The 19,768-nt window shown below is 49.5% G+C and overlaps 1 protein-coding gene across 1 annotated transcript in view; it reads left to right on the top strand.

Moving 5' to 3' along the window:
- The window catches only part of LOC128336063 (sarcoplasmic/endoplasmic reticulum calcium ATPase 3), a 102,797-nt gene extending 86,663 nt beyond the window's left edge, over positions 1–16,134 (top strand). The window contains exons 14-21 of the mRNA XM_053275201.1: positions 312–647; positions 2,541–2,761; positions 3,881–4,083; positions 4,962–5,047; positions 6,450–6,583; positions 9,754–9,871; positions 11,108–11,225; positions 14,178–16,134. Of these exons, the coding sequence (XP_053131176.1) occupies positions 312–647; positions 2,541–2,761; positions 3,881–4,083; positions 4,962–5,047; positions 6,450–6,583; positions 9,754–9,871; positions 11,108–11,225; positions 14,178–14,197 (1,236 nt within the window). The 3' untranslated portion in view covers positions 14,198–16,134. The remainder of the gene's footprint in view (positions 1–311; positions 648–2,540; positions 2,762–3,880; positions 4,084–4,961; positions 5,048–6,449; positions 6,584–9,753; positions 9,872–11,107; positions 11,226–14,177) is intronic.
- Positions 16,135–19,768: the final 3,634 nt, after the last annotated feature.

Raw genomic sequence — 19,768 nt, 5'->3', positions numbered from 1 at the left:
ATCCCCATCACACCCAAACACCATTTGTTGGTGATGACGGGAGTTGCAGTTCAACAATGGTTTCATTACTGTTTTTAATTGTTGATTGTTTTATACTGTTTCATAGTTTTTGTTTTAATTGTTAATTGATTTTAATGGTTTTGTCCCGAGCCATTTTGGAAGGGCAGTATAAAAATCAAATGAATGAATGAATGATTGAATAACAACAGCTGGGGGTCCAGGTTTGCCCATCCCGGTGCAGGCCGTTGGGAAGACGAAGGTACTGCTATATCCCCGGAAGGATTAACCCGCCCCTCCCCTCTTGCTTGCAGACGAACCTCACCTTTGTTGGCTGCGTGGGGATGCTGGACCCGCCCCGGAAGGAAGTGATGTCGTCCATCGAGATGTGTAAGAACGCCGGGATCCGGGTCATCATGATAACGGGAGACAACAAGGGGACGGCCGTAGCGATCTGCCGAAGGATCGGGATCTTCTCGGAGAGCGAGGAGGTGACAGGCAAAGCCTACACGGGGAGAGAATTCGACGATCTCACGCCGGAGGCTCAGCGCGAGGCCTGCCGCTCGGCCCGCTGCTTCGCCCGGGTGGAGCCCGCCCACAAGTCCAAGATCGTTGAATACCTGCAGTCGTTCAATGAGATCACAGCGATGGTGAGCTAGGGTTGATGCCAGCGGGCCTTTCTGTGGGGTCAGGTTTGCCTCTTGGGTTCTTGGATATGTTGCGGTCCAGTGTCCGTATGCCCAACCTGTTGGAAGTCTCTCGTTGGCCACGGTGGGGGAAAGAGGGCGCTAGATGAGCTCAGATCTTTCGCCCGATGCCACAGAGATGGCACGTTCTGCCCACCCGGCCCATTGGATCACGCAGGGAGGGTCTCCTTCAGTTCCCTTCTGAAGGACGTTTGTCAGCAAGACATGGGCTGAGCCTTCTCCCTGGTGGCCCCGGCTCTGTGGAACTCCTTGCCCCCTTGATCTTAGGCTTGCGCCCGCCCTCTTTAATGTTAAGTGGAAGTTGAAGACTTATTTATTTCAGTAGGACTTCCCCTAATTTCATACATTTCTCTGTGATTGCCTAACAGTGGAAACTGCCATATACTGAGTCAGACCCTTGGTCCACCTAGCTCAGGATTGTCTTCACAGACTGGCAGCGGCTTCTCCAAGGTTGCAGGCAGGAGTCTCTCTCCCAGCCCTATCTCGTTGGAGATGCTGCCAGGGAGGGAACTGGGAACCTTCAGCTCTTCCCAGAGTGGCTCCATGATCCCTTGAGGTGGAATCTCTTCCAGTGCTCACGCTTCTAGTTTCCCTTTCATATGCAACCAGGGCAGACCCTGCTTAGCTAAGGGGACAAGGCATGCTTGCGACCACAAGACCAGCTTTCCTCTCCTAAAAAGATCTCCAGTACAGAGCCAGGAACGATCTTAGGGAATATAGGAAGCTGCCATCTACTGAGTCAGACCCTTGGTCCACCTAGCTCAGGATTGTCTTCACAGACTGGCAGCAGCTTCTCCAAGGTTGCAGGCAGGAGTCTCTCTGCCAGCCCAATCTCGTTGCAGATGCTGCCAGGGAAGGAACTTGGAGCCTAGTTGCTCTTCCCAGAGCGGCTCCATCCCCTAAGGGGAATATCTTACAATGCTCACACATGGCTCCTTGTTCTAAGGGCTGCCTAATCCTTCCTTTCTATGATTTTAGAACTTGTGTTCTGTTTTATAAACATATTTTGATGCAAGCTGCATATCAGTCTTTTAAATAAACAGATATAGACTTTTTTTAAAAAAGAGGATTCTTAAGGATTGTGCAGAAATGTCAAAAAAGGCGGCTTTGGGAGTGAAGCTTCCCACCGAAATCAAAACAGCTGTTCAAGGGAAACCAAGTCAGTATAAGGAAGCTAAGCTGACTTTCTCGGAAAGTTTCTGCACTTTTGTGGCAGAGGGTGGTAGGTCTGTCCTTGGTGATTGGCCCTGATGGGTATATGGAACCTCCATGTTCAGAGGTAGTATACCAACAAATACCAGGTGCCAGGAGGCAAACAGGGAGGGCTGTTGCCTTCAGGTCTTGTTTGTCTCTTGCCTGCCACTGCTGGAAACATCAGGCTAGGTGAGCAGAGGCTACATAGGAAGCCGCGTCAGAACCTTAGTCTGTCCAGCTCAGTATTGTCAACACTGACAGGCAGCCGCTCCCCAGGGTTTCAGAGAGGGGCCTTTCCCTACCTGCAGATGCCCCGGATGGAAATTGGGACCTTCTGCATGCCAAACCAGATGCTCTGCCATGATAGAGGCTCCTGATTGACAAATGGAGCGGCCTTCCGCTGAGTCAGACCTGTGTCCGGCTGGCTCACGATGAGCTAGATGGGCTCTGACTGGCAGCAGCTCGTCAGGGTTTCAGCTGGGTCTTTCCCAGGCCGGCCTGAAGATGCTGCCAGGGACTGAACCCGAGACCTGCGTATAAAGCAGAGGCTCTTCTCCTGAGCCACCGTCCTCCTCGCCCTTCAGTCTGCTCTTGCCGGGATCTCCTTCGAGACTTAAAAAGGGGTATCTTTGCTTCCCGCAGACCGGCGACGGTGTGAACGACGCCCCGGCCTTGAAGAAAGCCGAGATCGGCATCGCCATGGGCTCCGGCACCGCCGTAGCGAAGTCGGCTGCGGAAATGGTCCTGTCCGACGACAACTTCTCCACCATCGTGGCCGCCGTGGAGGAGGGCCGGGCCATCTACAACAACATGAAGCAGTTCATCCGCTACCTGATCTCCTCCAACGTCGGGGAGGTCGTCTGGTGAGAGCGCGAGGTCCCCTTTTCTGAGCAGAGTCGCTCCAGGGGGAAAAGGAAAGGCCGTTTCGGGAAGAGGGGAGGCTCTGTCCCTTTCCTCGGCGGCCAGGGCTTTGCACAGTGCTGGCTGAAAGGAATCATCTCATACAGGTGAAACTTGGAAAATTAGAATATCGTGCAAAAGTCCATTAATTTCAGTCATGCAAATTAAAAGGTGAAACTGATCTATGAGACAGACGCATTACATGCAAAGCGAGAGAAGTCCAGCCTTCATTGGTTATCATTGTGATGATCATGGCGTACAGCTCGTGAAAACCCCAAATCCACAATCCCAGAAAATTAGAATATTACATGGAACCCAGAAGACAAGGATTGTAGAATAGAACAATATCGGACCTCCGAAAAGTATACAGTGTACTGTGCTTGATTGGCCAGCAAACTCGCCTGACCTGGCCCCATAGAGAATCTATGGGGCATTGCCGAGAGAAGGATGAGAGACATGAGACCAAACAATGCAGAAGAGCTGAAGGCCGCTAAGGAAGCATCCTGGTCTTCCATAACACCTCCTCAGTGCCACAGGCTGAGAGCATCCATGCCACGCCGCACGGAGGCAGGAATTGCTGCCAAAGGGGCCCCAACCAAGGACTGAATACATATGCATGCTTCTACTTTTCGGAGGTCCGATATTGTTCGATTCTTCAATCCTTGTCTTCTTGGGTCCATGTCATATTCTGATTTTCTGGGATTGTGGATTTGGGGTTTTCATGAGCTGTGCGCCATGATCATCACAATGATAACCAATGAAGGCTGGACTTCTCTCGCTTTGCATGTAATGCGTCTGTCTCATAGATCAGTCTCACCTTTTAATTTGCATGACTGAAATTAATGGACTTTTGCACGATATTCTAATTTTCCGAGTTTCACCTGTTCTGCGCGGGAGGAGGCAATGGTCCACCCCTCCTGTATTCTACCAAAGAAAAGCCACAGGGCTCTGTGGGTGCCACAAGTCGACACCGACTCGACGGCACACTTTACCCTTAAAGTGTCTGCAGCCAAATGTGTTTCGACCAGTGCTTGTAACCCTTGCCCAGATCTCCATGTTCTGTTTCCCCCGTCACTTTTCAGTATCTTCCTAACGGCCATCCTGGGCCTCCCTGAAGCTCTGATCCCAGTCCAGCTGCTTTGGGTGAACCTGGTGACCGACGGCCTGCCGGCCACGGCCCTCGGCTTCAACCCCCCCGATCTCGACATCATGGACAAACTTCCTCGGAATCCACGAGAGCCTCTCATCAGTGGTTGGCTCTTTTTCCGCTACCTGGCCATTGGAGGTGAGAACCCCTTGCACGATAGAGGTGGGCCGTGTGGCATACCTCACCCTAAACTGGCATTTGTATCCCCAGGTCACGGCAGCCCATTTTATACTCGGGGTGGAACCACGTGGTCATACTTTACCTGGACGGTAGCACTTCAGACTGCAGGGCAGGGCCTTGCATATTTGGATGCTCCCTGCGTGTAGAAAACTAGCTGGAAGCTACCTGTCCTAGCTTTCTGCTTGCAAGGAGAAGACTTTGGGGGTTGTTTTTTTTGGCATGGAGTGCTGGAAGGTGCCGGTCTCTGACTGCACCCTGAAATGGTACAGCCCAGGAAAAACCGCCTAACGTGAACCTGCTGCGTGAATTTTCTCACTCATTTTACACTTTGTTCAGACAATCAAATGGGGGGGGGTGGTAAAAGCTGGGCTACCCACATTTTAATGCTTGTGTGAACTCACAAAAATCCTCTCCAACTGGGGTAACCCAGACTCTGTACCCTGCTTTTAACCAAGGGAGAAGTCCTTTTTGCTCTGCTGGTAGTGTGAACCCGCTCGCCTTTCCTACCCTGGGGACAGGCCTGAAACCACAGAGAGCTGTGGCTAGAGGGGCTGCCTGCCACAGATGTGCCACTCTGCCAAGCCCACTCTATGATCCTGTTGCCTTCAGCAGGGCTGGGCCTGCCTCATCCTCCTCTTGGCCAATCGAAGGGCAGTGGCTGATGCCCATGAGGCGTCCCGGTCAACTGGCAGCGCAGAGCATGCTGGGAAGGCTTGCAAGCCCTGGAGGACTCTCCCGCTTTCAACCATGCCTGGCTTGGGTTTGCATCTAGGGGGAGGGTCTCCCCTGCCCCCCAATGGTCGTGTGAACAGGCCTTTTATGTCCCTCCCTTGTAGTGTATGTCGGCCTGGCCACCGTGGGAGCAGCAACCTGGTGGTTTCTGTATGACGCGGAGGGGCCTCAGGTTACTTTCCAGCAGCTGGTAAGTGGATCGGCCGGATCGGGGCCATGGTGGCCCACTTGGCATCCTCAGCTGTCTTCTACCCCGAAGCTTCGGGAATGGCTGGGCTCTCTCGGCAGCAGGATCCCGAGGCCGTCTGCTGAGAAGCAAATCCTTCTGAGTTGGATGCCGCTTCCTCCCGGCTCAAGGCTCAAAGGATGAGCCCCTGCTTAGTTGGTCAAAATGTGTATGCAGTTGTCCCTGGCCAACCACGGGTTGCCCCCCATCCCAGATTTGAGTATCGGCGAGTCTGGGAAATTGTGTCAGGTCTCGCCAGCCGCAACCTGAGTATCCGTGGCTTGGTGAGATTTTGGGGGAATTTGTGGATTTTGAGGGAGGGATTTCGGGGATCAGGGAACGATTTCCAGAGGTCGGGGCGATTTCTGGGGCTCAGGGGGTGGTTTTTTCCTATTTTAAACTATTCCCTCCAGTTGTTTTGCGACAGCGATTCCCCTAACCCCTTGTTTCCCATTGGTTTTAATGCCTTGCCAACCCTGGAAGAGAGCTGGTCTGGTGGTTGCAAGCATGACTTGTCCCTTTGAGCTAAGCAGGGTCCACCCTGGTTGCATACGAAAGGGAGACTAGAAGTGTGAGCACTGGAAGAGATTCCCCCTTAAGGGGATCATGGAGTCACTCTGGGAAGAGCATCGAGGTCCCAAGTTCCCTCCCTGGCAGCATCTCCAAGAGAGGGCTGAGAGAGATTCCTGCCTGCAGCCTTGGAGAAGCCGCTGCCAGTCTGGGTAGACAATACTGAGCGAGATGGACCAAAGGTCTGACTCAGTCTATGGCAGCTTCCTCTGTTCCTATGTGAATTCACAGCCGCGAGGTTTTCCAGGACTATAACCCTTGTGGTTGGCAAGAGACAACTGCACCTCCTCCTCCTGCTGAAAGCACCCCAAACAGAGAACAAAAATGGTTCAAATCATAAAGCAGTCAAAAGACAGGGCTGAGCAAAGGGTCTTCGCCACTCGAGATTTGGGGCGGGGTGGAGAACCGCCCTCCTCTCATTGTTCTGTCCTTGATTGGGCAGTGTTGGGCGTCTTATTTCAATTTTCACCTTGACCTCCCACTCTTCTTGCATGGAGCCCAGAGCGATGTATGTGATCGTTCATCCTCACAACAACCCTGTGAGGTATGTTAGGCTGAGAGAGTGGAGACTGGTCCAGAGTCAGCCAGTAAGTTTGGTGGCTGAGCAGAGATTTGAACGAGCGTCTCCCTGGTTGTAGTCGAACACTCTTAACCGCTACTCCAAGCTGCCACTCTCTTCTGGATATGGTCTGACGTGGTCGAAGGAAGTTACCAATGTGTCCCATCCCCATTTTCCACCCATGTGGGGGAAACGGGAGGGCGTCCTCATTTTTGCTCCGTTTCCTCTTCCCTGCAGAGAAACTTCATGAGATGCACAGAAGACAACCCCATCTTTGAAGGCGTCGAGTGCGAAATCTTTGAGTCCCGCTACCCAACCACCATGGCCCTCTCCGTGCTGGTGACCATTGAGATGTGCAATGCCCTCAACAGGTCTGGCATCTTCTTTCTCTGGCCTGCTTTTTTAAAACAATTAGGATATGGAATGGGGAAATGATCCATCAATTAGGGGACTGGGCATTTGTTCATTAAACTACCCTGGGTAGATTTGGGCAACTTTTTTTTTTTTTTGGCGAATAGAGGTTGTCTTTGGCAGTCACACAGTGGTAGAAATCTAGCAGAAGTACAGGTGAAACTTGGAAAATTAGAATATCGTGCAAAAGTCCATTAATTTCAGTCATGCAAATTAAAAGGTGAAACTGATCTATGAGACAGACGCATTACATGCAAAGCGAGAGAAGTCCGGCCTTCATTTGTTATCATTGTGATGATCATGGCGTACAGCTCGTGAAAACCCCAAATCCACAATCCCAGAAAATGAGAATATTACATGGAACCAAGAAGACAAGGATTGTAGACTAGAACAATATCGGACCTCCGAAAAGTAGAAGCATGCCTATGTATTCAGTCCTTGGTTGGGGCCCCTTTGGCAGCAATTCCTGCCTCCATGCGGCGTGGCAGGGATGCTCTCAGCCTGTGGCACTGCGGAGGTGTTATGGAAGAACAGGATGCTTCCTTAGCGGCCTTCAGCTCTTCTGCATTGTCTGGTCTCATGTCTCTCATCCTTCTCTCGGCAATGCCCCATAGATTCTCTATGGGGTCAGGTCAGGCGGGTTTGCTGGCCAATCAAGCACAGTACACTGTATACTTTTTGGAGGTCCGATATTGTTCTCTTCTACAATCCTTGTCTTCTTGGTTCCATGTAATATTCTCATTTTCTGGGATTGTGGATTTGGGGTTTTCATGAGCTGTACGCCATGATCATCAAAATGATAACACATTAAGGCTTGACTGATCTCGCTTTGCATGTAATGCGTCTGTCTCATATATCAGTTCCACCTTTTAATTTGCATGACTGAGATTAATGGACTTTTGCACGATATTCTAATTTTCCGAGTTTCACCTGTAGAGGTTGTCTTTGTCAGTCAGACAGTGGTAGAAATTTAGCAGAGGTAGGTGGTGTTGGAGATGCGTGAGGGTTGGAGGTAAGACATTGCTCAAAGTCCTCCACTGAGAACTGGCGACGTAAGATTTGGGGGTCTCCAGGGTCGAAGGGAAAGCAAAATGGCTGCCAATGGCTCACTATCTTTTGCTAATGTTGTCTTAACTTACTAGCGACTACTATTACAAATATTTATATACTGCTTTTCAACAAGAGTTTCTAAAGCGGTTTACATAGAGAAATAATACATAAATAAATGAGATGACTCCCTGTCCTCAAAGGGCTCACAGTCTAAAAAGAAACTGGTGGAGTTTTTGTATGAGACCAAACAATCAGGGAGCCCAGCAAATCGCTCTTGGAAGAAGGTTCCACAGCCGAGATGCCGCCACTGGGAAGGCCTCATCTGTGTGGGGATCTCAGTTTGCGTTGCATGGCAGAGTGGAAGGGAGGGAGGAAGAAGTCGCCCTACTAAAGCCAGGCTTGAAGTACTGAGCATGAATGGTCCCGTTTGCTAAGTAGCATCCTCCTCGGTTTGCATTTGGATGGGAGACTACATGTGCAAGCACTGGAAGGTCTTCCCCTTAGAGGATGGGGCCGCTCTGGGAAGAGCTGAAGGTTCCCAGTTCCCTCCCTGGCAGCATCTCCAACGAGAGAGGGCTGGGAGAGAGACTCCTGCCTGCAACCTTGGAAAAGCCGCTGCTGCCAGTCTGTGAAGACAATACTCAGCTAGGTGGACCAAGGGTCTGACTCAGTAGATGGCAGCTTCCTCTATTCCCTAAGATCTTTCCTGGCTCTGTACTGGAGATCTTTTTAGGAGAGGAAAGCTGGTCTTGTGGTTGCAAGCAGGACTTGTCCCCTTAGCTAAGCAGGGTCGTTGCTGTCGTCATCGAGTCCACCCACCTTGCTGCTGGCCATCCTCTTCTTCTCTTGCCTTCCACTTTCCCCAGCATTATGGACTTCTCAAGGGAGCTGGGTCTTTGCATCATGTGTCCAGAGTAGGATCGTTTGATTGTAGCCTGGTCATTTGTGCCCCGGGTGAAAATTCTGGGTTGCTTTGTTGTATGATCCATTGGTTTGTTTTTCCTGGCTATCCACGGTCTCCTCCAAAGTTGTCTCCAGCACCGTAATCCCCAGCCACAGCGGCCAATAGCCAGGGTTTATGGGAGTTGTAGGCCAACATCTGCAGGAGGGCCAAAGTTGAGCAGCCCTGGTGTAGACGATACTGAGCTAGATGGACCACGGCTCTGACTCAGTAGAAGGCCTCTTGCTGTGTATGTTCCAGAGAACGAGGTGGCCAGGTCTTCGAGCGAAAGTAAGTTCTTGCTCTAAAGTAGCGGTGCAAAACCTGTGGTACTCCAGACGCTGCTGGACTACCACTCCGATCATCCCCAGCTGTGGCTGGGGATGGTGGGAGTTGTAGTTCAGCAACATCTGGCGTCCCCACAGGATGGAGACCCCTGCCCTAAGGTCTTGAAGGGGGAAACGGCTCAGCCGACAAGCTCTAGGCGTGTGGGTAAAAAGGCCGAGGAACTCACCCAGGGGCGTATCTAGGGTGGGGCAGGCAGGGCACGTGCCCCGGGCGCCACTTGAAGGGGGCCACCATTTCTTAAAATTAATTAAAAAAAAAAAAAGGCTGCCGAAAACAAAATGGCCGCTGCGCATGCTCAAATGGCCTCTGTGAGGCCCTAGGCCATACCAGGCCTCACAGAGGCCATTTGAGCATTTGTGGTGGCCATTTTGTTTTCAGTTGCAATTTTTTGAAAACAAATTATTTTTAAAAATGGCCACTGCACTTGCTTAAATGGTCCCTGTGAGGCCCTAGAGGCCAGCAGGGGGGGAGGGGAAACCTTTGCAGACCCCCCACAGCCTTTAGGAAGCCCCCCGAAGGGGCTAAAGGTAATTTTTTATATATATATATATATATATATATATATATATATATATATATATATATATATATATATATAAAAGTCACTGTACACATATTCAGATATGTGACTTGTATGTGACCTTCAGACTTGTATTTTTCCACTGATATTATGGTAAAGTTATTGGAAAGATGGGTGTCAGATGTTTGGACAGGGGGTGCAATTTCAGTGCTTGCCCTAGGCGCTATTTTCCCTAGATACGCCTCTGATACTCACCCCTGTTTCTTTCGCAGTGTGTCCGAAAACCAGTCGCTACTGAGGATGCCCCCCTGGCTTAACCTCTGGCTCTTGGGGGCCATTGTCGTGTCGATGGCATTGCACTTCCTGATTCTCTATGTGAAGCCGTTGCCTGTAAGTAGCCAGATCTGCACCTTGAGACGGGAACCCCTCAGAACCAAAAATTGGCAGGCCAGGGTGTCTCCCCGTGGACTGGTCCCCCCCCCCAAGAAGCTCCACCTGGCGCAGACCCCAAGGTCTTTTCTGAGTCAGGCGAAGGCGTTTTTCTTTGCTCAGGCCTGCGAGATCTTTCTGCTGGAGTTTTACGACACTGGCTAATGTATCGGCCTGGTTCGATATCGGCAATGTATCGACACCGGCTAATGTATCGTACAAATTTGGGTTTAATGTGGGCGACTAAAATTAGCGTGGGGGTGCGGACCCACGCCAAGGCGGTGTATGGCCCGAGACGAGTCTGAGATTCCTGCCTTGGTTTGGGTTCATAGAACCATGCCAATGTTGGTAAGCCACATGAAACCTGGATTGGAATGATTGTGTGGATCAGGCGATTTGTTCTGCTGCTGCTTAATCGATCTGAATTATTTTAAATTTCTCCTGGCCCGTCGGGGTGGCCTTGGGCTGAAGAGGGCGGGTTGGAAGCTGGCAGCTAGACTTTGCCTGGGCAAAATATTTGCTGTGCTTCCGAACGTTCGCCCCACCTTTTGGAGATGGGGCTGTAGGTCAGTGGTAGAGAATCTGCTTTGCATGCAGAAGGCGGCTCCTGGCAGCATCTCCAGGTAGGGCTGGGAGCGACCCCTGCCTGCCACCTTGGAGAAGCCGCTGCCAGTCTGTGAAGCCAATACTGAGCTAGGTGGACCAAGGGTCTGACTCAGTATATGGCAGCTTCCTATATTCCCTAAGATCTTTCCTGGCTCTGTAGTTGAGATCTTTTTAGGAGAGGAAAACTGGTCTGGTGGTCGCAAGCAGGACTTGTCCCCTTAGCTAAGCAGGGTCCACCCTGGTTGCATTTGAAAGGGAGACTAGAAATGTGAGCAGCACTGGAAGAGATTCCCCCTCAGGGGATGGAGCCGCTCTGGGAAGAGCAGAAGGTTCCCAGTTCCCTCCCTGGCAGCATCTCCAACGAGATAGGGCTGGGAGAGAGAGACTCCTGCCTGCAACCTGGGAGAAGCCGCTGCCAGTCTGTGAAGCCAATACTGAGCTAGGTGGACCAAGGGTCTGACTCAGTCGATGGCAGCTGCCGATGTCCCCATGCAATGCCTATCATGTTTGATGCCAATGAAATATATGGTTTCTTAAAAAAGAAAATGCAATATCGATACCTTTCTTTTCTTTTTTCTTTTTGCTTTGCAGCTGATATTCCAAGTGACACCTCTCAGCTGGCCTCAATGGGTGGTTGTGCTGAAGATCTCCCTGCCCGTCATATTGCTGGACGAATTGCTGAAGTATCTCTCCCGCAACCATTTAGACGGTGAGCACACCTTGTGATTGACCAGTCACTTGTTCAATGTCGACCCTGTCCGGCTTTCAGAGAGCTGAGTGGGGGTGACATGCCTGCCCATTTCAGCCTCACAACAAGCCGGCGAGGTAGGCCAGGCTGTGAAAGAGTGGTCGGCCAGAGGTTACTCCGTGAATGGGGATTTGAACCCAGGTCTCCCTGGCTCTGGTCTTGGCCTGGTCTTGCTTCTCGGCTCTCCCCTTCCCTCTTGCCCACACTTGGTTGTATGGACTGACGACGATGTACAAATCTGACTGGGAAGCCCTTGACTTGATTTCCAAGAAATGTAGGCAAGTAATCAGGGAGTTATTAAGTTTAAAAAATAAAATAAAAATCTATCACCTACGGGGAAATGTAATACATGGCTGCATTCAAGCGTGCAGGTTCCCCTCTGTTTTTATGAAGGTGGTACAGTCCTCAGCAACTGGGAATGTTAGGAACATAGGGAGCTGCCATATACTGAGTCAGACCATTGGTGTATCTAGTTCAGTATTGTCTTCACAGACTGGCAGCGGCTTCTCCCAGGTTGCAGGCAGGAGTCTCTCTCCCAGCCCTATCTTGTTGGAGATGCTGCCAGGGAGGGAACTTGGAGCCTAGATGCTCTTCCCAGAGCGGCTCCATTATCCCTATGAAGGGGAATCTCTTCCAGTGCTCACACTTCTAGTCTCCCTTTCCTATGCAACCAGGGCAGACCCTGCTTAGCTAAGGGGACAAGTCCTGCTTGCGACCACAAGACCAGCTTTCCTCTCCTAAAAAGATCTCAAGAAAAGAGCCAGGAAAGAAATTAGGGAGTATAGGAAGCTGCCATATACTGAGTCAGACCCTTGGTCCACCTAGCTCGGTATTGTCTTCACAGACTGGCAGCGGCTTCTCCCAGGTTGCAGGCAGGAGTCTCTCTCCCAGCCCTCTCTCGTTGGAGATGCTGCCATGGAGGGAACTTGGGACCTCAATGCTCTTCCCAGGGCGGCTCCATTATCCCCTGAGGGGGAATCTCTTCCAGTGCTCACACTTCTAGTCTCCCTTTCCTATGCAACCAGGGCAGACCCTGCTTAGCGAAGGGGACAAGTCCTGCTTGCTCCCACCAGGCCATCTCTCCTCTCTGCGTTGACGCCCTTGTTCATCGGTCTCCCCCCGCATTCCTCAAAAGCAAATATCCATTTCTCTTGGGCTTCTTCCTCCTTGCTCTGGGGCGTTGCCCTAGCCCTAGTGGAAATAATCTGGGGTCGTGGAGGGCAGGAATGTTCAGCTCAACGAAGACTGCGCCGAAAGAGCCTCATTTCCATGTGTGCTGGGCATGGGTCTAAAAGCGCCTCTATCGCCCGTCTTCCTCAACCACGATTGCAAACACATTGGTGGCCTTTGGGGTGCTGTTCTTTGCCGGTCTTCCTTCGCCTAATTTGATGGGCTGTGTCACCCCCCGCCACATGAATTTGCCCGTGATTATGTCACACAGTGCTGACACAAGCGCATGTTAGAAGAAAACAAAAGGCCTGGGATTCCACAGTCCATCGCATTTAATGGCTAGCCCTCTCTCCTGCTGCTGCTGCCGCCCTTGCTCCCCTGCAAGTGGGATTGAGAGGCGTCCTGCCTTGCAGCCTACTGTTGTGCGAGAGGGAGAAACATTTCTCTCTGTCCACACTCTCTCCACCCTAGATCCGGGGTTCCCGACCGGTGGTCCTCCAGGTGTGGCTCAACTACGACTCCCATCATCCCCGCTGGTTGGGAACTCCCCACCCATCCATCATGCATAGTTTTATAAGCCTCCCCTTAGGCGTCTTTCCCCCCTAAACTAAACAAGTCTCCGATGCGGCAGCCTCGTCCCATAAGGAAAGGGCTCTTGGTGAGGTCCTAGTTCTCATTCTCGGCCCGGTTGCGAACCTGCGTGGTTTTTCACGGTCCCATTTCCGGACTGCTCACTGGATGGACCGCCGTGCACACCCCCCCCGCCTCTGCTTCCTGCATGCAGACGATGACCGTACCAAGGAGGGTTAGTTCCACCTTAGCCTTTCTCCAGCATGCTAGATTTCTACAGGTGAAACTCAGAAAATTGGAATATCGTGCAAAAGTCCATTAATTTCAGTCATGCAAATTAAAAGGTGAAACTGATCTATGAGACAGACGCATTACCTGCAAAGCGAGAGAAGTCCAGCCTTAATTGGTTATCATTGTGATGATCATGGCGTACAGCTCATGAAAACCCCAAATCCACAATCCCAGAAAATTAGAATATTACATGGAACCAAGAAGACAAGGATTGTAGAAGAGAACAATATCGGACCTCTGAAAAGTAGAAGCATGCATATGTATTCAGTACTTGGTTGGGGTCCCTTTTTGCAGCAATGACTGCCTCAATGCAGCGTGGCATGGATGCTCTCAGCCTGTGGCACTGAGGAGGTGTTATGGAAGACCAGGATGCTTCCTTAGCGGCCTTCAGCTCTTCTGCATTGTTTGGTCTCATGTCTCTCATCCTTCTCTCGGCAATGCCCCATAGATTCTCTATGGGGTCAGGTCAGGCGAGTTTGCTGGCCCATCAAGCACAGTACACTGTATGCTTTTCGGAGGTCCAATATTGTTCTATTCTACAATCCTCGTCTTCTTGGTTCCATGTAATATTCTAATTTTCTGGGATTGTGGATTTGGGGTTTTCATGAGCTGTACGCCATGATCATCACAATGATAACAAATTAAGGCTGGACTTCTCTCACTTTGCATGTAATGCGTCTGTCTCATAGATCAGTTTCACCTTTTAATTGGCATGACTGAAATTAATGGACTTTTGCACGATATTCTAATTTTCCGAGTTTCACCTGTATATGAGGGTGAAGTGGTCAAGTTTAAGTATTTTATATATACACACATACACAAAGTTTGTTCGCTAACACAAGCATTTAAGTCGTTTCCTTCCCTTCCTTTGTTCTCTTGCAGGCAAAGAGGCCAAGAAATGAATGACACCCAGGAAACACAGCAAAGCGAACCCTAAACTTTCCACTGGGACTGAAGTATTTGCATGCTTGAACATTGCCAGAAGACAGCGAGGATTTTGCATGTTTTTTGAAGTCTCGGACTCGATGCGGGTGAATCGTCAAAAGAAACGAAAAACGGATCTCTTCTTTTGTTTTTGTTTTTTTACGCCTGTTAGGTTGTGTCTCCTTTTTTCTGTATATAATGGAGCAAATACTGGACATCTGAATTATGGGTTTTGGGGTGTGTGTGTGTGTGCAGGGTGGGGGCGTGGGAACTTGCTCTGGAATGGCAGCAGGGTAGCCCAGATTTTAGAAGATCTGCTTCTGAAGATTTCATTGCTCTTTTTCCTGTCTTCTTCTCTCCTCGTTTTTCCTCCTTCAATAATAACTGATCCCCACCCCGTCTTGAGAAAACAGCTTGGCTGGTTTCAAGGTGCGATGTAGTCGCCCCCCCATCAGACACTCTTATCTGTCACAGGGAAAAAAGTAGGAGAGTTCCTTGATTGAATAATGCCTGAACTGGATCCTTCTACAGAGGTCAGGGAATGTCCCGTGACCTCTTCGGCCCTATCACTGTCCAAGAGGCCTCTTGGTTGGATAGATCCAGCTGTCATTCCCTCCTACGGGGCAGACCTTGGAGATCCGATCTCCCACCAGTTTGGAGGTTCAAGAGCTGCTTTTCTTCCTCTGGAGTTTGGAACAAGATGGCGGCACTTTAGCCATAGCCCTCCTCGATTAGCACTCCTGGGCAGAGAAATCTGTCACTATCCCACCGTTATTTAAGCCAACCTGACTTCATTCCCGGTGGAGTTCCCCCGGCTCCCTCCCAGAGTCTTTCAGAGTACTCACCATCATTCTGGGGGCAGGATTTGGGGGACAAAATGGTCACTCCCACTACCAGTGGATTGACACCATCCGGCAGGTGCTCCGATGAAGAGCATCTGCTTTGCATGCAGAAGATCTCCGGTTCAGTCCTTGGGATTGAACCGGATTGAAAAAGACCTTAGTAGGTCTTTTTCAAGTAGGATTGAAAAAGACCTTAGGAAGGGGCCAGCCGTCAAAGCAGGCAGGGACCAAAGGTCTGACTCAGGATGCGTCCGCTTCCTACGTTCGTTCCGAGTTGCACGTTCTCATCTGGGAACTTCCGACTCGCCCTTTGGGCACAATCCCCCGAGAAGCCTGACCCCGTTTCCACCCCTTTCTGTCTAGGAATCCTGGAAAACTGTAGTCTTGAGAAGAAGATGCAAGAAGAATTTCTCTGTGTGTCGTGCATCTGCAATGCCTAGGACTTGGGGGTGTGTGTGCATTATGTGTTGGTTTGTTTTTAATGGGAGATGCTATGACAGTGGAAATGGATTTTGATCCAGTTTGAAGGGGTAGCATAGATGCTCTTGCCCTAGGGAATAAATGCTCTCGCCAGCGTACACACACACACACACACACACCCCGCACGTCACGGCATTGCCTGATCCTCTCAGGGATGTCCCTCTGGCACGGCAGTTCTGCAAGCGGTTGATGCCTTTTGTATATTTCCTTTTGCACAAGGCGTTTGCTAAAAGTTTGGCGCCAGTCTGTCCGGCAGAGGGATTGGGGTGTGGTGTCTCGGGTGAAGGATCTCAATCCTGGCACCTTGCCGTGAAGCTCCGCTAGGGTTATCGAGGTGCATTTCCGAGTCCCCCGGAAAAGTTTTAGCTTTTGAGTGGGCATTGTTAACCAAAAAGGAGATTCAGTGGAGAGTTGGGGCGAGTATATCTAGACCCGAAATGCATCCGGAAAGTGCATTTTTTCTGAGGCTGAACGAGGGCTGAGCTGCGTGTTCAGTCAACAAAGCTTTCCCTTCATTCTGGGAAAAGCGATACTAATATTCTCACCTGTGAGGTTGCCATTAAAGACAGAAGTCCTACCAGAAAACCTGGCAACCCTTTTGTGTGGCTTGCTTTTCCCTTGAGTGGTCTGTACAGGTGAAACTCGGAAAATTAGAATATCGTGCAAAGTCCATTAATTTCAGTCACGCAGATTAAAAGGTGAAACTGATCTATGAGGCAGACGCATTACATGCAAAGCGAGATCAGTCAAGCCTTAATTGGTTATCATTGCGATGATCATAGCGTACAGCTCAGGAAAACCCCAAATCCACAATCCCAGAAAATTAGAACATTACATGGAACCAAGAAGACAAGGATGGTAGAATAGAACAATATCGGACCTCCGAAAAGTAGACAGTGTACTGTGCTTGATTGGCCAGCAAACCCACCTGACCTGACCCCATAGAGAATCTATGGGGCATTGCCGAGAGCAGGATGAGAGACATGAGACCAAACCATGCAGAAGAGCTGAAGGCCGCTAATGAAGCATCCTGGTCTTCCATAACACCTCCTCAGGGCCACAGGCTGAGAGCATCCATGCCACGCCGCACGGAGGCAGTCATTGCTGCCAAAGGGGCCCAAACCAAGGACTGAATACATATGCATGCTTCTACTTTTCGGAGGTCCGATATTGTTCTCTTCTACCATCCTTGTCTTCTTGGTTCCATGCAATATTCTAAATTTCTGGGATTGTGGATTTGGGGTTTTCATGAGCTGTACGCCATGATCATCACAATGATACCAAATTAAGGCTGGACTTCTCTCGCTTTGCATGTAATGCGTCTGTCTCATAGATTAGTTTCACCTTTTAATTTGCATGACTGAAATTAATGGACTTTTGCACGATATTCTAATTTTCCGAGTTTCACCTGTATGTGCTAACTTGGCTTTCTCTCCCAGACTAGGGGTTCCCAACCCGTGGTACTCCCCAATGTGGCAGAAATGCAATTCCCATCACCCCCAGCTACAATGAATGACTGGAAGGTGATGGGAGTTGTAGTCCAGTGACTTCTGGAGTACCACCGGCTGGGAACCCCCCTTTCCCCGGGTATCTCAGTCCCAGGATGGGGTTGTCCTTGTTTACAGCCATTGCCTTCAGTTGTCCTCACTGGCTCATCACATCGTCAAATCTGGCTGTGAAGCATTGAAACTGGATTCTTTTCATATGCCCCCAGAAACTAGTTTTGTGATCCTGCTTATCTGTTAAGCAAAATATCGCGGAGAACTATCATATTTATGGCCGTAGCCTTTTCTTTGGGTGACTTCTTGGAAATCCTTGTGAAAATGTTTGCCCTCAGTTGTCCTCACTGTCCACCACTTTAGCTGAACCTGTTTGGCAACATAGAATTGTGATGTATTTGCCTGGTTTCTGATTGCTTCCTCGGCTGGGTAGGACCAAGGCCGTGAACAGGCTACAACTATGAATATACAGTCTGAATTTGGGTGGAAGGGGGAATTTCAAACTGGTTGAAATAGTTGGTTTTCTACCCCAAGATCAGAACTTGCAGGATCTTCCCTGCAGCTCTGATCTGAAGAATGTACCCGAAACCACTTCATTTTTTAAAAAGTCTCAGGTGGAAGCAGTGTTCTCTGTAACAGGGGATCCCTGATGTGGTTGACTACGACTCCCAGCATCCCCAGCTGCAGTGACCTTCGGCTGGGGATGTTGGGAGTTGTAGTCAACATCAGCTGGAATTCTTTGTTACCGGGAATGCCCTTACAGTTAAGCTATTACAGTTTCCAGTCTGGTTTTAATTTGTTATCATTGACTTACCTTTTTCTTTTCTGAGATGCCACTGATGATTTGGTCTCTTTCCAAGGCCTTGGGTGAGCTGGGACCTTCTCATGTGTCGGAAACACCCACCATATTTTATTTTACCGAGCAAAATCTCACATGTACCACCCTAGAAAAGATGCCAGTGATTATTTTACCCTCTTGCTTTTGGGCTTTTAAAAAATAAACAGAGACCATGCCCAATGGCCTTGAACGTCTCCATAGATTTCATGAAGACAACCATCCCCTCAAAGGTCCATGCCAAAAAAATATAATATGCCCTTGTTTATCACCAGAATTGTGTAAAATAAAGTAAGTGGGGTGGAAGGAATCACGCAGGGATGGGGAACCTTGGTACTCCAGCTGTTTTTGGATTACAACTCCCATAATCCCCAGCCACAGAGGCCAATAGCTAGGGATTATGGGAATTGTAGGCCAACATCTGCAGGAGTGCCAAGATTCCCCATCCCGGGAATAGGGTGTCACCAAACCTCTGGAAATGTATAGACTTGAATATACTACTGAAATTGGTTGAACTGTACAGAAGAAGAAGAAGAAGAAGAAGAAAAACACACCTTGCATGGAATGTTGTTGCTGTATTTAATATATAAATGTATTCAAGGAATTTTAATATGGAGCTTTTGAGAAAAAAAAATAACCCTTTATAGATACTGTGTGGTTACAGGAGAGTTGTTTTAAGAAACAAAGAAAGAAAACTTATTCTTCATTTTCTGAATGTCTTGGGTGTCTTTTCTTGTTCTGTCGAGCAGGCAGGTCTCTGCAAGGACCAGGACCGGAGTGGTGTGAGGAGGGGATTTGGGGGGTTTATGTGCCCTTAAGAGGTACTTGGGGGCTTTCTTGGGGTCCCTTGTAGTGCTCTGATGGCTAACTTCTAAGTCAATATAAACAACACACAAAAGGCTGTTGCTATTGGGTTGTTTTTTGGGGGGTTGTTTTTTAGGAGAGGGAACTCTCGGAATTGCATGATGTCCTGGTTAGAGTGTTGGACGAGGACCGAGGGAACCCGAGTTCAAATCCCCGGTCTGCCATGGAACTCGGCAGGCGAATCTGGGCCAGTCACTTCTCAGCCTTTCCTACCTAGGAGGGCTGTTGTGAAGGTAAACATAGCCATGTAGGTCGCCCTGGGCTCCTTGGAGGGAGAGCGGGATATACAGGTGAAACTCGGAAAATTAGAATATCGTGCAAAAGTCCCTTAATTTCAGTCATGCAAATTAAAAGGTGAAACTGATCTATGAGACAGACGCATTACATGCAAAGCGAGAGAAGTCCAGCCTTAATTTGTTATCATTGTGATGATCATGGCGTACAGCTCCTGAGAACCCCAAATCCACAATCCCAGAAAATTAGAAGATTACATGGAACCAAGAAGACAAGGATGGTAGAATCGAACAATATCGGAGCTCTGAAAAGTAGAAGCATGCCTATGTATTCAGTCCTTGGTTGGGGCCCCTTTGGCAGCAATTCCTGCCTCCATGCGGCGTGGCATGGATGCTCTCAGCCTGTGGCACTGAGGAGGTGTTATGGAAGACCAGGATGCTTCCTTAGCGGCCTTCAGCTCTTCTGCATTGTTTGCTCTCATGTCTCTCATCCTTCTCTTGGCAATGCCCCATAGATTCTCTATGGGGTCAGGTCAGGCGCGTTTGTTGGCCAATCAAGCACAGTACACTGTATACTTTTCAGAGGTCCGATATTGTTCTCTTCTACAATCCTTGTCTTCTTGGTTCCATGTAATATTCTAATTATCTGGGATCGTGGATTTGGGGTTTTCATGAGCTGTACGCTATGATCATCACAATGATAACCAATTAAGGCTTGACCTCGCTTTGCATGTAATGCGTCTGTCTCATAGATCAGTTTCACCTTTTAATTTGCATGACTGAAATTAATGGACTT

Source organism: Hemicordylus capensis, chromosome 12, assembly GCF_027244095.1.
Source record: "Hemicordylus capensis ecotype Gifberg chromosome 12, rHemCap1.1.pri, whole genome shotgun sequence".
In the NCBI taxonomy this organism is placed as follows: domain Eukaryota; kingdom Metazoa; phylum Chordata; class Lepidosauria; order Squamata; family Cordylidae; genus Hemicordylus; species Hemicordylus capensis.
The sequence above is the reverse complement of the archived record's forward strand: the minus strand, read 5'-3'. Positions and strand labels throughout refer to the sequence as shown.